This window comes from Apis laboriosa, unplaced genomic scaffold (assembly GCF_014066325.1).
Source record: "Apis laboriosa isolate Shangri-la unplaced genomic scaffold, ASM1406632v1 scaffold17_cov146, whole genome shotgun sequence".
In the NCBI taxonomy this organism is placed as follows: domain Eukaryota; kingdom Metazoa; phylum Arthropoda; class Insecta; order Hymenoptera; family Apidae; genus Apis; species Apis laboriosa.
The window spans coordinates 2,591,293-2,606,255 of NW_025222181.1; the positions used below are offsets into that span (position 1 = coordinate 2,591,293).

At 20.8% G+C, this 14,963-nt stretch overlaps 3 protein-coding genes across 3 annotated transcripts; 2 read left to right on the forward strand and 1 right to left on the reverse strand.

Annotated features, from left to right (window-relative positions):
* Positions 1–229: 229 nt before the first annotated feature.
* LOC122711632 (DNA polymerase zeta catalytic subunit) lies at positions 230–8,226 on the reverse strand. The gene is made up of 18 exons (XM_043930617.1): positions 8,171–8,226; positions 7,951–8,098; positions 7,693–7,879; positions 7,481–7,574; positions 6,923–7,396; positions 6,638–6,857; positions 5,397–6,542; positions 5,261–5,327; positions 3,929–5,138; positions 3,701–3,851; positions 3,042–3,590; positions 2,651–2,963; positions 2,210–2,528; positions 1,897–2,145; positions 1,370–1,483; positions 875–1,293; positions 516–744; positions 230–418 (listed from the first exon to the last, which is right to left on the reverse strand). Exons 2-18 carry the CDS (start codon positions 8,087–8,089, stop codon positions 248–250), a joined length of 6,051 nt encoding a protein of 2,016 aa, XP_043786552.1. The 5' UTR covers positions 8,090–8,098; positions 8,171–8,226; the 3' UTR covers positions 230–247.
* A 1,652-nt stretch (positions 8,227–9,878) lies between these two features.
* LOC122711675 (T-complex protein 1 subunit theta) lies at positions 9,879–12,672 on the forward strand. The gene is made up of 5 exons (XM_043930677.1): positions 9,879–10,034; positions 10,690–10,992; positions 11,124–11,768; positions 11,849–12,289; positions 12,367–12,672. Exons 1-5 carry the CDS (start codon positions 9,975–9,977, stop codon positions 12,550–12,552), a joined length of 1,635 nt encoding a protein of 544 aa, XP_043786612.1. The 5' UTR covers positions 9,879–9,974; the 3' UTR covers positions 12,553–12,672.
* A 601-nt stretch (positions 12,673–13,273) lies between these two features.
* LOC122711701 (putative hydroxypyruvate isomerase) lies at positions 13,274–14,617 on the forward strand. Its single transcript, XM_043930712.1, has 5 exons — positions 13,274–13,569; positions 13,705–13,816; positions 13,901–14,073; positions 14,145–14,264; positions 14,321–14,617. Exons 1-5 carry the CDS (start codon positions 13,365–13,367, stop codon positions 14,506–14,508), a joined length of 798 nt encoding a protein of 265 aa, XP_043786647.1. The 5' UTR covers positions 13,274–13,364; the 3' UTR covers positions 14,509–14,617.
* Positions 14,618–14,963: the final 346 nt, after the last annotated feature.

A 14,963-nucleotide genomic window follows, 5' to 3' on the forward strand; every position in this document is an offset into this window, starting at 1 on the left:
TAAAATAAATTATTTAAAGTTTATTTTTTTGATAATATTATTAAACAAATTTTACTGAAAATTAATTATGTACATGTGTACTTAATAAATTTCCAAACTTGATTTTTGTCAAAATCGAAATTATAATTCTTTTATTAAAGATTTAAAATAACTTTCTATCCAATATTACATATTGATTTAAATATTATAAATATTCTATATATCACAAAGATATGAATATATGTTCCATTTGATAAGATAACAATCATTAGTTTATATTTTTTTTATGTATACAAGAAATATCACTATTATAAATAATATTATTCAAATATGTTATTTGAATGAGATCTCTTTTAGCTTGCATTAAACGATATAAAATTGGACAATCTAAAGATTCACATTTTGGTTCATCTAAATAACCAGTACAAGATTGACACATCTAAAAAAAAATATATATTTTTAATAATTTAATTTAGTTTTAATATCTAAAAAAAATAAAATATATTTTATGTAATACAGTTAACATATACATATACCATAGTAAGTTCATGATGAGTACGTTCCAACCATCTTAATTTTTCATATAAAATAGTAATTGTCTGACTTGGTTTTGCTATACAATTCATGCAAATATCTTTTTGCGTTTGATTTCCACAAGTAACGCATACAATAGTATTAAAAAATTGCCGAATAGTTAATTTTTGATTATTTGTACATAAACCAATTGTTTTATCAGATGTCTGACGATGGATCATTTCTCTATACCTAAAATAAAAAAAAAAATTAATATTGATACAAATGACAAATATATAAATAAAATTTAAATATGCTATAAAAAAATACTATAAAAAAAATTTATTAAATAATAAATATATAACATAAAAACATGCTATACCATGTATTAACATCAATGTTGATTAAATTTAAACATCGATTAAGAGGTGGTATGATAACTTTTGTTATATAATATATTGAATTTGGATTTAAACCTTCATCTGAAATTACTTCCATTGGAGTTCGCACACATTGAATTAAAGGTTGATTTGGGGCTCCAGCAACTATAACGTATCGAACTCTTTCACCAGTACGAGGTATTGCTCGTGGATCTTTACGCATTAATCTTCGTGTTAATTCTAAAGCAGGTACACAAGCATTAGTTTTATAACCATTCAAGCCACGAAATTCCTTTGCAAACGTTAAATCTTGAATAGATATTCTTTGACGTAAAATTTTATCAAATTGTCTGGTAACATATAATTTTACCATAGAAAGATCCTTTATATCAAATAAAATTTTTAACGTTTTTTCAAGTATCTAAAATATAAAATTATTATTAATATTTATTAATATTTTTATTTTATTTTTTTCACAATAATTTTATTTTATTTACTTTAGATACAGCTGGACAACCATCTCTACGAACAGTTTCAATTCCTTTTGCTAAATATTCAGGATTTGTTTGTTCTGGAGATTCATACATATAACCACAGTATCTTTTTTTAGTCTAAATATAAAAAAAATATTGTAAATTAATATATACAATACTACATAATACTATATAATAGTATTAATATATTAATATATTTATGGGATATTTTTGAAAATTTTGATTTTAAAAAAATCTTATATTGATTAATATTTATAATAAATAAATTATAAATTAGCAATTGTTGTATTAGAAAAAAGCATAGATAAAGATAGAAATTGAAATTCTGTCTCTGTTATACCTCTCTCTTTATATTCGCCTCGCTTTTTTTAAATTTCTAAACATAAATGTTTATAAATAATTTAATAAATAATTCATATTTTTATATTTTCAATTTTCCAAAGATTCTATAAATATATTAATATGTATTTTATATATTAAATTATTAATTATATAATTAATTATTTTATATATTAAATATTAAATATTACTTGTAATATTGCTGGTTGCAAAATTTTTTCAAATTTGAGTTTTACAGGAGGAGGATTAGCTGCAGTAATAGTATCAGCAATTTCAGTTCCAATTATAAATGCATCTTTTCTTGATTTTCCACGTAAAAGAATGAACAAAGAGTCTGTGTCACCATAAACAACTTCAGCTCCCCATTTATCTGTAGATTCTACTATTTTAATTGCTCGTTCTAATGTTTCTCTTCCTTTACTAACAACACTATCTCCTATCTAGATTAATAATAATGATTAATTTTATAAAAAAATATATAGAAATATTACATATTTTACTTACTTCAATACAAGGCATTCTACCACTAAAATTAGCAGCTGTATAACCATAAGTAACATTTGCAATTAATTTAAGACCTAATTGTTGTGAATAAAGAATACGTTGTAATATATTATTATCACTTTCATAAAGTTTCATGGATTTTTTTATCATTAATCGAGTATTTAAAATTTCTGAAAGCATACGTGGTAATATTCCCATTCGTATTTCTGGTTTTACAAAAGCTACACCACAAGGTGCAAAATTTATTTTACCCACTAGTTTTTGAGCAATATTCTTCTTTATCTTTAATGTAGTTGTACCAAACTCATATGGCTCATATCTAGAATAAATAAGAATAATTTAATATATTTATATAATTTAATAATTTATATAATTTAATATATTTAAATAATATATTGTATTTAAAATTATAATAAATATAAAAATATTAATTATACTTACTGACCAATATGCTCTATACGACCTAAACATGTAGAAAAGCAATAGTTATAAGCTATAATAATACTCGGATATAAACTTTGAAAATCCAGGACAACCAATGGATCAGTATAGAATGCAGACTGTGGTTCCATAATAAGCGGTAGAGATTCAGGTGCACGCATTCGTGCTCTTTGTTGTACAGAAGGTGAAACTGCAATATAATTTAAAGGTTTTGCAAGTCTCAACATCATTGACTCAACTCGAAACTGAGAACCTCTAGAAAAGACTTCATAAAATTGTATTCCAAAAAGTCGTGCATGTTCACATGTTTGACCTGAAATATAATATGAAAAATTATAAAATTGCAAAATAAATAATAAAATAAAATGTTAAAGTAATAAGTAATACAAACCAATAATATCAAGATGAATTAATATTCTCAGAGTACCTATAACTCTTATAATATAATGAGTAATAACTCTCCATTGCATAGTCATATTTTCATGATTCCACCATTCAGATAACATTTGAAAGGTAGGACATGAAATTCTTTCATGCATAACATTATACATAACATTTTCAAATGTATAATTTAATAATGCTATTTCATGTCGCATTACTCTCCAAACGTCAAAAATAATTCGACCTGGTATTTGTGTATCACTAAAATTATCTTTATTAAATGCTTGTCCTTTAAATATTGGAATTGCATTTGAAATCCTTGAAATTTGCCATATAAAATTATTCAAACCAATATGAGAAGCTCTGTGAAAGATATATCCCCATGAAAGAAATTCTATCTCCCAACCAACTAAAATATCTGGATCATAATGTCTAATTAATATTATAAGACTATTTAATAAATCTTCTTCACTTGATACATAAGATGTAGTACATGTATTACTAGAATATATATTTTTTACTTTTGAATTTTTTATAGATGAATTTAAAAGAATAACGCCTAAAATAATATTATAATTGTAATTGGACTTATAATTATTTGAAAAAAATAATTAAAAATAATTAAATAATTAAAAAAATAATTAAACAATATATGATACTTATTTATACCATGTTCTATTTGTTCAATTTTTGAAGATAATGGAACATCATTATAAATAGCATAAAATATTGCTTCAATTGAATCATGATTTGGATCAGGAAGAAATTTACCACGCGTAATAACATGTATTTCTATTGCTAATATTGTTAAATATTGGTGCTGTAATAATTTAAAGAAAAAAATTTAGTAATATTTAATATGATATTACTTTTGAAGTTTTAATGTGAAATAATCACCATATTTAAGCTTTTAGCAGTTTGACGATTTTCTTTTTCTACATTATTACTATATTCTTTCAAATTATATTCAATTTGTCCATATGAAATGCCTAAATATCGCGTATCATTCATATATAATAATGGATTTTCAAGCATTTCTTGTAAGGAAGGATTAAAACTATTATTAGATTCATCTGAATTCTCCAAATTATTAGAACATTGTGAATGATATTTCATACTTTCATTAAATGTTTCTTTAATGTTATTTTCTTTTGTGTCTTTTAGAATATCAATATAATCACTTATTTTTTTATATTTATTTTTTTTTGATAAATATTTTTTAGCTTTTAACCAAGTTTTAACATTTCTCGATGTCGGTGGATGAATAAGGGGATGAATTATTAATGAATTATATCCAGCTAAAATTCTTTTTATGTCACAAGATTTTATACTTGAACCAGAAGGATAAAATTCGTTTATTTTTACTCGTTGCCAGAGTTTAATCCCTGTAACTTTGTCTAAATTACATTTAAATGAAATTACATTGTAAATATTACTATTATTTAAACTTTCTTTTTCTCTATACTTCATCAAATCAATTTTATTACTAAAGAATAATGCATTGTTTTTTAATTTTAAAATATCATACATTTTCATAGAGTTTATAATCTTTTCTCTACTTGGTGGATTAAATTTAGTAGTAATGATAATTAATCTAGTTTTTATATCACTTGTACTATCACGTGATATAATATTTGAAATATCTAATTCCACTTCTAATTTTTTATTAAGATATTGAGTATATGTCATATTACAAAAAATATCATCTTCATTTTCGTCTGTATTTTTATTTATCAATGATATTTTATTTGAAATATTATCTACATTTAAATTTATATTATTTTTTGATGTACTTGGAAAATTAAATTCATAATTCATTTTTTCATTATTTTTTGTGTATAACTTAGAATGTTCGGGATGAATTATTATTGAATTATTAGTAAGATCATTGATTTGATCAATATCATTAATCATTTTTTCTGTTAAAGATAAATTTTCGAAATTCATATCATTCTTTACGATATCTTTTTCATTAATATCTTTTTCATTAATATTTACAAAAGTTAATCTTTTACAAACTGCTTTGTTATTTTTAGTAATAAATTCCTTTTTACATTTTGTTGTTGATACTCTATCTTTTTTTTCAATTAATTCTTCATACATATTGCTAATATGAAAAATTAAAATTTAAATATTATACATATATATTATATATATGTGTACGCGCGTCTATATATATATATATCATATATACAACTAAAAATATTTATATATATTTATAATATTTACCTGTCTTTATGTTCTTTAAAAATAATTGTTTTATTAATATTTAAAATTTCATTATGTGTTAGGAATGCTAAAAAGAATGAAATATAAAATGCTAGATATATAAAAAAAAATTTATAATATATTATATATTAATTACCTTGATTTGTCTCTGAAGTAATATTTATTTTTTCATGAAATAGATTCATTTTCAACTGTTGATTATTTTGTTTCAAAGTATTATAGGTAGATTTTAAATTACAAAATTCGTTATTTTTAATATTTTTATCTATTTTTGGAGATATTATTTTTATATTAAGTGGAGAATATTTTTTTGAAACAGAACATGGACTATGTACAGTTTTTATTTTTGTTGGAGTACAATGTGATTCATTTTGTAAATTACATCGTTTATGTATAGATTGCAAACTAGAATCTTCCAATTTAAATTTTCGTTTTTTTGCTGAAATATTATCAATAGTTTTGTCACTTTTAGATTTTATACATGGTTTATAAACACAAATACGTTTTTCTTCTCTGTTAATAGTAATATTCTTATCTGATTCAGAATCACTAGAACTATCAATTGTATTACCATCAAATGCTGGTATATTTAATTTATTTAAAATACTATTTATAGTATGATATGATTCATGACTAATTGGATTAGATTTTTTCTCAAAATTTATTGGGTTTTTTAAATATTTATATAATATTAATTTATGTTCAAATATTTCATCAATATCATAAACATCTAAATCTTGATGATCTAATTTATATATATTTAAATCTTTGTAATAGAATAGCTTTTTTTCAGTTTGCACTAATTTTCTATGTTTACTTTCAAATTCATTTAATACTATATTTTTATTAAAATGCAATATAAATTTCTTTGATTTTGTGCATACTTTTTTTTCTTTTTTCATTTTATTTTTAGTAAATTTCGATAATAATTGTTTTTCATTTTTTAAAATTAAATCACTTGAACCATCATACTGAGGAAGATCTGTTGAAATAGTATTTTCAATATTATTTTCAATATTATTTTCAGTTATGTAATCTGTTTTCTTATCTTCGATCTTAGTTCCAAATTCAACAATTGAATTCCATGAATCAATATTATTCAAATCTAAACTTGTAATATTTAAATTTTCAATCTCATCATCTTCATTATCATCCTTAATTTCGTTGTTTAACATAGAAAATTGAGAACCTAACATACTATCATTATCTATAATCTTTTCTTCTTCATTTTCTTCTATTAAATTATTTAATATTTCAAGCAAATACATATCTTCTAAATCCACTAAAAGATATAATTTTTCTTAAACAATAATTTAAGCAAAAAAAAATTAAAATTTGAAAGAAAAATGTATTTATTTATATAGTACTATTACTTACAAATACTATTTTCTATTATTTTATCTTGAGATAAATTTTCTCTTATTTCAGATTTTTTAAGTTTTAATAAATCATTATTTAAAAGTATTTCATTTTTATTTTCCTTATTTAATACTATTGATTTAAAATGATTAGGAACATATGAAGCACTAAATGAATTATCTTCATTTTCTAATTCTAAAGGATAACTATATTCTTTTGATATTATATCATCACTGATCTAAAAGCATGAATAAATTAAAATTATGTTTTTTTTATATGAAAATTCTTGGAATAACTTCATACCTCTGATATAGATTGTAATCTTTTTATAAACCTTTCTTCTTGATAAATATCATTTTCTGTTACATTATAAATTCTCTCATTAGTATTGGAATATAAAAATTGTGATTCAATATTCTGTAATCCTTTTGCTTCTCTTCTATATTTTTCTTCATTCCAAATGGCTGCAAGACCAGGATTTAAATCAAAACCATTTTGAATTTCTTGTTTATTCAATATTTCACTTGCTTGTGCATCTACTTCTAATTTACAAGTAGTTTGTTTTAAAACAGATGAAGGAAGATATTTTTGTGAATCAAATGAATTTAATGAATTTTCATTTTGAGAATTTTCTTTCATATGTGTATATTGTCTAAATTTAACATTTTTCAAGTTTATTAAACTCATACCATAAAGATTATAATCAATCATAAATTGTAAAATAAAAGGTATATGTGCTTCATGTGGTTGTAAACTTTGATTAAGTACCATACCATTCTAGAACGAAACAGAATATTTAACATTAATTTTACATTGTTTAATAAAAAGAGAAAAATAATTATAAATATAAATATTATATACTTGCAGTAAATCAGCTGCTCGTTTAACCATAGCTGGATTATAAAAATAAATTTTAAAAAATAAATGTTTCTTCTCATGATATCCATAAAGAGGACTAAAATATTTTAATTATTGTAAGTATTAGAATAAATATTTTAGTTCATTATATTTAATAATATATATTAATATATTTATAATTAATAATAATTATTTATAATATTTAATATTCTTACATTCCATAAACTTGTTGAATTTTATAAACATGTTGAATATTAGACATTGCAGATCCCAAAGATACATTTATTGCAGAATCTATTCCTGCTGCTAATTTATACATAAAGCTATCAACATTGTTATTTATTGTACATGGTATATATATATATGGAAATACTCCATGTACATGTAAACATGTTTTTATTCCTTAACATAATTAATAAATAATGTTATAAAAACAAATAATTAAATATTTTCATAAATAAATTATGATATACCAGATAAAGTAGATCCAAATATTCTGATAATTGGGACTTGTTTAATTTCATTTCCTCGAAAATCTGAAAATGTTACATCTAATTCTGATAGTGGAGTTGATTGATAACTATCCAAAACTACTAAATTAATTGAAAACATTTTTGATATCTATAAATAAAATAATATATTTAACATGTTTTTTATTGTTTAAATGAATAAATTAATTATTTAAATAATTACCTGAATAATTATAAGAGACAAATAGAAAATATTTGTATAATAAATCCTTCTATTGCATATTTAATAATAATAAAATTTTTTTTAATAATGTTTTAATCAATTATTTATAATGATTCAGACAATGTGTCAAAATAAATATACAATTCTAGGTTATACTTATAATTTTTCTTTTATTAAAATCAAATATCAAAATTAGAATTCCCAATTTACAATTTTTTTTATGAAAATATTTTATAAATATTATATTATTATCATTTTTAACTGTTAAACTTTTAACATTGTTTCTAAAAAAAAAAATAATTTTCAAATCCACATACAACTGATAACTTTTCTAATATGTTACAATAGTCATATATATTGTTTATTAAGATCAAAAAATAAATAAATCTTAATTAATTAAAATAAAATTTATAAAATAAAAACTAAAATTTGTACTTTTTGTCACATATTTTTATTTTATATTACAATTTAAATTTTATAAATGCATTTTTATTTAAGCATATATAGCAAAATAAATTGTATAAATTACATTAGATATAAATAGATATAGATATTTGAAATATTCAATTTCAATTTTAATTGTAGTGAATGAAAAATAGATTATGTTTCTTTCATTGAATAATGTTCCCATAATATCATTTAAAAAATATTATATTTTATAAGATCAACATTGTACAAAATAACATTTTATTTTCGTATATATATGATATATATAATATAATATTGATACATTAAGTTAAAAATCACTTGTATGTGCGCATTTTATGATATATTTATAGGCCAATAAAGTTATAATAATGAAACATTAAATTATAATAATGAGATTCTTCAAAAATAAATTTTGAATAATTCTCATCTAATTTTTATATAAAATAAATATTAAAATATATTTTTTATATATAAAAAAAATAAAATAATGATGATTTGAATTAAATTAAATTGATAAATGTATATTGAATATTCATAATATAAATGATATTACAATAATAATATTAATTTAAACATTAAAATTTGAATATTTAATGAAAAAAATTAAAATAATTTGGTTTTTTATTTTAAACATGCAAGTTTAAAAAATGGTACAGTAACTTCTTTCACGAAAGGGATTTGATTTCTGTGATGAAAAACCAACCAAAAGATAATCTTCCTGTTCGTGTTCTGTGATATATTTCATGATATCTTCAACAGCTTTGCTAACCGTAATTCGTTTTAAAGCAGCTTCACGACGTAGCTGCTCCGTGATTTGTCGTTGTTGTTGTAAATTCGTGGTCACCATATCCATAACAGATAAAGGCAACAAAATTTTTTGAAATACTAAAATATACAAAAATATTTTTTAAATTTCTTTTGATTATTCATTTATAATTTTTATAAAATTTAATTTACCAATTTTTAATAATAAATTCCGAAAAAATGGAACACTTAACGATACTTAAATTATTATTATACTTTTGCTACATACCACGAAATTTTATCAGTTTTATACTTCAAGCCTATCCCTTAAGGATCGTTTTCATAAAGACTAATTTTGATAATCAGAATTATTATAATAATATAAAATTTACATAAATATTTTTTTAAATTTAAATAAATAATGATTTTTTTATTATTTTATTAAATATTTAATTTAATAAAAGACATTATAAAAACTTTTATAATTTTAAGATTAGAATTATTAAAGAGTGATGTCGCTGTAATCGCAATCATGGAAAAACATCTGGATTGTTCATTATTTTTGACGAAAAGTTGTCTATTAATCTTAAAATACACACGAGGCGTAAAGATCTGATTTTTATAAAAAATCATGGCTTTTCATGTACCAAAGGCACCGGGCATGGCCCAAATGCTTAAAGAAGGAGCTCGTGTAAGCACAAAATGTTTTTTGAATATTTATTTATATATTATAAGCTAAATTATGATTAAAAGATATTTGTCAAATGAAATATGACACAAAGTTCAACATCAAACATTATATTTTATGAATGGATATTTATTTAAAGCATATATTTTTTATACTCTGTTTAAAATCCAAAAAATTTTTAAATTCTTTTCATTTTTATATTATTTTATATTTATCAATATTTTTTTACAATTAAATTAATATTATCTATATACATATACAATAAAATTTTACAAATTATTAATATTAATAGATTTTCTTATATGACAGTAATAATTTTATTAATTAAAAAAAATATGAGATATTCAATTATTATTTAATATTTATTGAAATATTAATATTATTGAAATTAGAGAAATTGATTGAATTGTCATTATAAATGAAAAAACTATAATTTAAAATATGTTATTTATCAATAATTTATATCGTTAATTATAAAATTATATTTAATAAATTTTAATTTTTAATTATATGTAATTTTTAGATAATAGTAATAAACTTATAAAAAAAATTACAAAACATGTAATTACTTTAATTAATAAAAAATAATATATAATTTAAAAAATAAAATATATTTTATACATTTAATAACATATATATTATTTTCTCTTTCAATCAGTATTTCTCAGGTTTAGAAGAAGCAGTATATGGAAATATATCAGCATGTAAGCAATTTGCACAAACTGTTAGGACTGCTTATGGCCCAAATGGCATGAATAAAATGATAATTAATCATATTGAAAAATTGTTTATCACTAATGATGCTGCTACAATTATTAATGAATTAGAAGTTGAACATCCAGCTGCTAAATTGATAGTTCTTGCATCAAAAATGCAAGAAGCAGAAGTTGGTGATGGCACTAATTTTGTAATAATTTTTGCTGGTGCACTTCTTGAAGCTGCAGAAGAATTACTTCGTTTGGTAAATTTTTAGAATAATTAATATTATTTGATTATAATTTATTTTATATTTATAATTATAATCGTATATTATAAATTAGAAATATATATTAATAATATAAACATTTTTTTATATCAATATTTTTATATCAGGGAATTACTACATCTGAAATAGTTGAAGGATATGAAGCTTCGTTAGAGAAAGTTTTACAGATATTACCAACATTAGTTTGTTATGAAATAAAAGATTATAGAGATGAAAAACAAATAAAAATGGGAATTAAAACAGCTATTATGAGTAAACAATATGGAAATGAAGAACCACTTACTTCTCTTGTTGCGCAAGCTTGTATTTCTATTTTACCAAAAAAGAGTACTTTTAATGTAGATAATGTACGTGTTTGTAAAATACTTGGTAGTGGTATATCCAGTTCTGAAGTTGTACAGGGAATGGTATTTAAGAGACAAGTTGAAGGAGATGTTACAAGAAAAGATAATAGCAAAATTGCAGTCTATACTTGTGCTGTAGATATCATACAAACTGAAACAAAGGGAACAGTATTAATAAAGACAGCAGATGAATTAATGAAATTCTCTAGAGGAGAGGAATCCTTATTAGAATCTCAAATAAAAGCAATTGCTGATAGTGGAGCTAGTGTGATTGTTTCAGGAGGAAAGTTTGGAGATATGGCTTTACATTATATGAATAAATATAATTTAATGGCTGTTCGTATACCTAGCAAGTTTGATATTAGGAGATTATGTAAAACTGTTGGTGCTACTGCACTTTCAAAACTAGTTAAGAAAAATAATTTTATTTTTCAATCATTTATTTTTTAATATACTATAAAGATCTAATTAATTATTTTTGTTTTTAGGCTCCACCATCAAAAGAAGAACTGGGATATGCAGATTCAGTATATATTGATGAAGTTGGTGATACTATAGTAGTAAAGTTTGCAATAAGTGGTAAAGATAGTCGTGTTAGCACTATAATTGTTCGAGGATCTACAGAAAATTATATGGATGATATTGAACGGGCTATTGACGATGGAGTTAATACATTTAAAGGAATAACAAGAGATGGAAGATTTGTTCCTGGAGCGGGTGCTACGGAAATTGAACTTGCTTCACAGCTTAGTACTTATGCAGATACTTTACCAGGTTTAGAACAATATGCAGTACGCAGATTTGCAACAGCTCTAGAAGTTTTTCCAAAAACCTTAGCAGAAAATAGTGGAAGTTATGCTTCAGAACTTTTATCCAAACTTTATTCTGCACATAAAGAAGGCAAAAAAAATTATGGTTTTAATATTGATGTACGCATTTGTTTAAATTTTTTATTAAATTTTATAATTAATCTATAATAAAATATATATATATATTTTTTTTATAGCAAAAAGGAGGTCTTATCGATACAGTTGAAAGTGAAATTTTAGATTTATTCTTAACAAAACTATGGGGTTTAAAATATGCTGTTGGTGTTGCTTGCACTGTACTTAAAGTTAATCAGATTATTATGGCAAAACGTGCAGGAGGACCAAAAGTACCAGGTGGTGGTGTTCGTGATGACGACGAGTAATATATAAAACATTTCATATATACAAATATATTTCAATGTATACATATAAAACATTTAATTATTCATTAATTCTTATATTTATTTTGTAATATTACATTAAATTGGCTTTACATTAAATTTCATGTTAAACAAAAATATTTGTAAAGAAAACATTAATACATTTATTCACACTCTTTTTAATGAAAAAAACATATATAAAAATTAAAATGTTTTATATTTTCCCTCAAACTAGTTATATACAAATTAAATATATTTTTATTTTAATTGTTTGTTCAATTTTTCTTATTTTATTAAAAACAAGTAACATTTTAAAAAATTTTTTATTAGTTATTTAAGTTATTATTTAAACTTATAAAATTGTTTAAATTTAAAATTGTAACATTATAAAGATTAACATTATAATTAATTAAATGTTAATTAATAAAATGTTAATTAATTAAATAATTAATGCAATAATAATAAAATATATTTTAATAATATTTATTAATAAATTATCTTGTGAAATAAAGTATAAAATTTTTCATTAAATATACATATTTAAATTTAATTTAAATGTATATAATTTACTATTAAATTTACATATAATACAATTAAATTTAAATAAAGGTTAAATACATATGAACTATAACTTGATAATAAAAAAACATTATAGATAAAATCTTGACTATTGCTGTGTGCTATGTATCACATTTGTTCCATCATATAAAGATAAGTAAAGTTATATAATATTGTAAGTGCTTTTTTTATCAATATATATTATATATAATATTAGATATAATAGTTATAGTGAAATATTCATTTGTAAAAGAAAAATGAACAGTATGAATTTAAAATTTGCTTCCAATTTATCTTTTATGTTCATTGAGGCACCATCTATCATTGATAGATATAAATTGGCAAAAGAAGCTGGTTTTAAAGCAGTAGAAAGTGGATTTCCTTTTGGTTTTTCTATTGAAGATGTATCAAAAGCCAAAAAAAATGCAGATATTGAACAAGTTCTTATAAATGTGTTTACAGGTTAATTTATAAAAAATTAAAAAATTATTATTATTATTATTAATTTTAAAAAATTATAATTTGTATAAAGTATTATATATAATGATTAATTTAATAATAATTATAATAATTATTATAATATAATTTTGGAAATAGGTGATGTTTCTAAAGGAGAGTTAGGATTTGCAGCAATACCTGGAGAAGAAGAAAACTTCAAAAAAAGTATTGATTTAACAATAGAATATGCAAATGCTTTAAATTGTAAACGGTAAAAGAAATTTAATTTGATAAATTAATGAATATTTTTTTAAAAATCAATATTTAGATTTATTTTTTGCATTATTTTTTTCAGAATTCATGTAATGTCAGGCAAAGTAAATCAAATAACAAGTATTAATGATGATATTTATATAAAAAATCTTTTATATGCAGTAGAGAAATTTCAAAAAGAGGGAATAATTGCACTTATAGAACCTATTAATAATATTACTGTGCCAAATTATTATATGAATAGTTTTCAAAAGGGTAATCATGCAAAATATATTTTTATTTTAATAAAAAATTATCATCTTTATTATATGTTATTTTTTATTTAGGCTTAGATGTGATAAAGAAAATAAATAAATCAAATTTAAAATTACAACTTGATATTTTCCATTTACAACACATTTGTGGCAATATTACAAAAAACATCAAGGAACTTTTACCATATATAGGTATATAATTTAATTTAAATACATCAAATAAAATATATATTTCTTTTAATTTATAGGTCATATACAAATTGCTCAAGTACCAGATAGACATGAACCTGATACTTCTGGAGAAATAGATTACAAATATGTTCTTTCACTTCTAGAAACAGAGGGATATAATGAATATATTGGTTTAGAATATTATCCAATGTCATCTTCAATAAATGGATTAAATTGGATACAAAGATATGGTTATAAATTATAATATTCATTTTAAAAATATATATTGAAAATTTTTATTTCTTATTATTATATGGAAATGATAAATATCTATATTTTTCATAATAATTACATATATTTTATATTACAATTTTTTGTTTCTCATAATTTAAATTTATATTATACCATATATATATTATATTTACTATATATATATAAAAAATTTAAAAGTAAATAAATGTGTTAAAAAAGAATTTTTTAAATTTCTTTACACATTATTTTTTTACAATTATTATTTATAATTAAATTGAATATAATTATCATTTTTAACATTATATATTAATTAACTTTTTATTAGTAATATTAATTATTTAATTTTTAATTATTATTTAATAAATTTAAACAAAAATATTTAATCAATGTTGTCACAGTTATTTTTATAAATAATACTTTGTAGTTTAATAAAAAAAATGAAGTATAATATAAAAAATATAAAAATAA

What these genes read in the sequence shown, in the direction of transcription:
- LOC122711632 (XM_043930617.1), bottom strand. Translation starts at nt 8,089, where the DNA reads ATGTTTTCAATTAATTTAGTAGTTTTGGATAGTTATCAATCAACTCCA. An exon ending in GAGCAGCTGATTTACTGCAA is followed by an intron (nt 7,397 to 7,480) that starts GTATATAATATT and finishes GTTTCGTTCTAG; the next exon opens with AATGGTATGGTACTTAATCA. An exon ending in CTGCTAAAAGCTTAAATATG is followed by an intron (nt 3,852 to 3,928) that starts GTGATTATTTCA and finishes AAATTATTACAG; the next exon opens with CACCAATATTTAACAATATT.
- LOC122711675 (XM_043930677.1), top strand. Translation starts at nt 9,975, where the DNA reads ATGGCTTTTCATGTACCAAAGGCACCGGGCATGGCCCAAATGCTTAAA. An exon ending in CAGAAGAATTACTTCGTTTG is followed by an intron (nt 10,993 to 11,123) that starts GTAAATTTTTAG and finishes TTTTTATATCAG; the next exon opens with GGAATTACTACATCTGAAAT. An exon ending in CTACTGCACTTTCAAAACTA is followed by an intron (nt 11,769 to 11,848) that starts GTTAAGAAAAAT and finishes TTTTGTTTTTAG; the next exon opens with GCTCCACCATCAAAAGAAGA.
- LOC122711701 (XM_043930712.1), top strand. Translation starts at nt 13,365, where the DNA reads ATGAACAGTATGAATTTAAAATTTGCTTCCAATTTATCTTTTATGTTC. An exon ending in AATGCTTTAAATTGTAAACG is followed by an intron (nt 13,817 to 13,900) that starts GTAAAAGAAATT and finishes TATTTTTTTCAG; the next exon opens with AATTCATGTAATGTCAGGCA. An exon ending in TATGAATAGTTTTCAAAAGG is followed by an intron (nt 14,074 to 14,144) that starts GTAATCATGCAA and finishes TTTTTTATTTAG; the next exon opens with GCTTAGATGTGATAAAGAAA.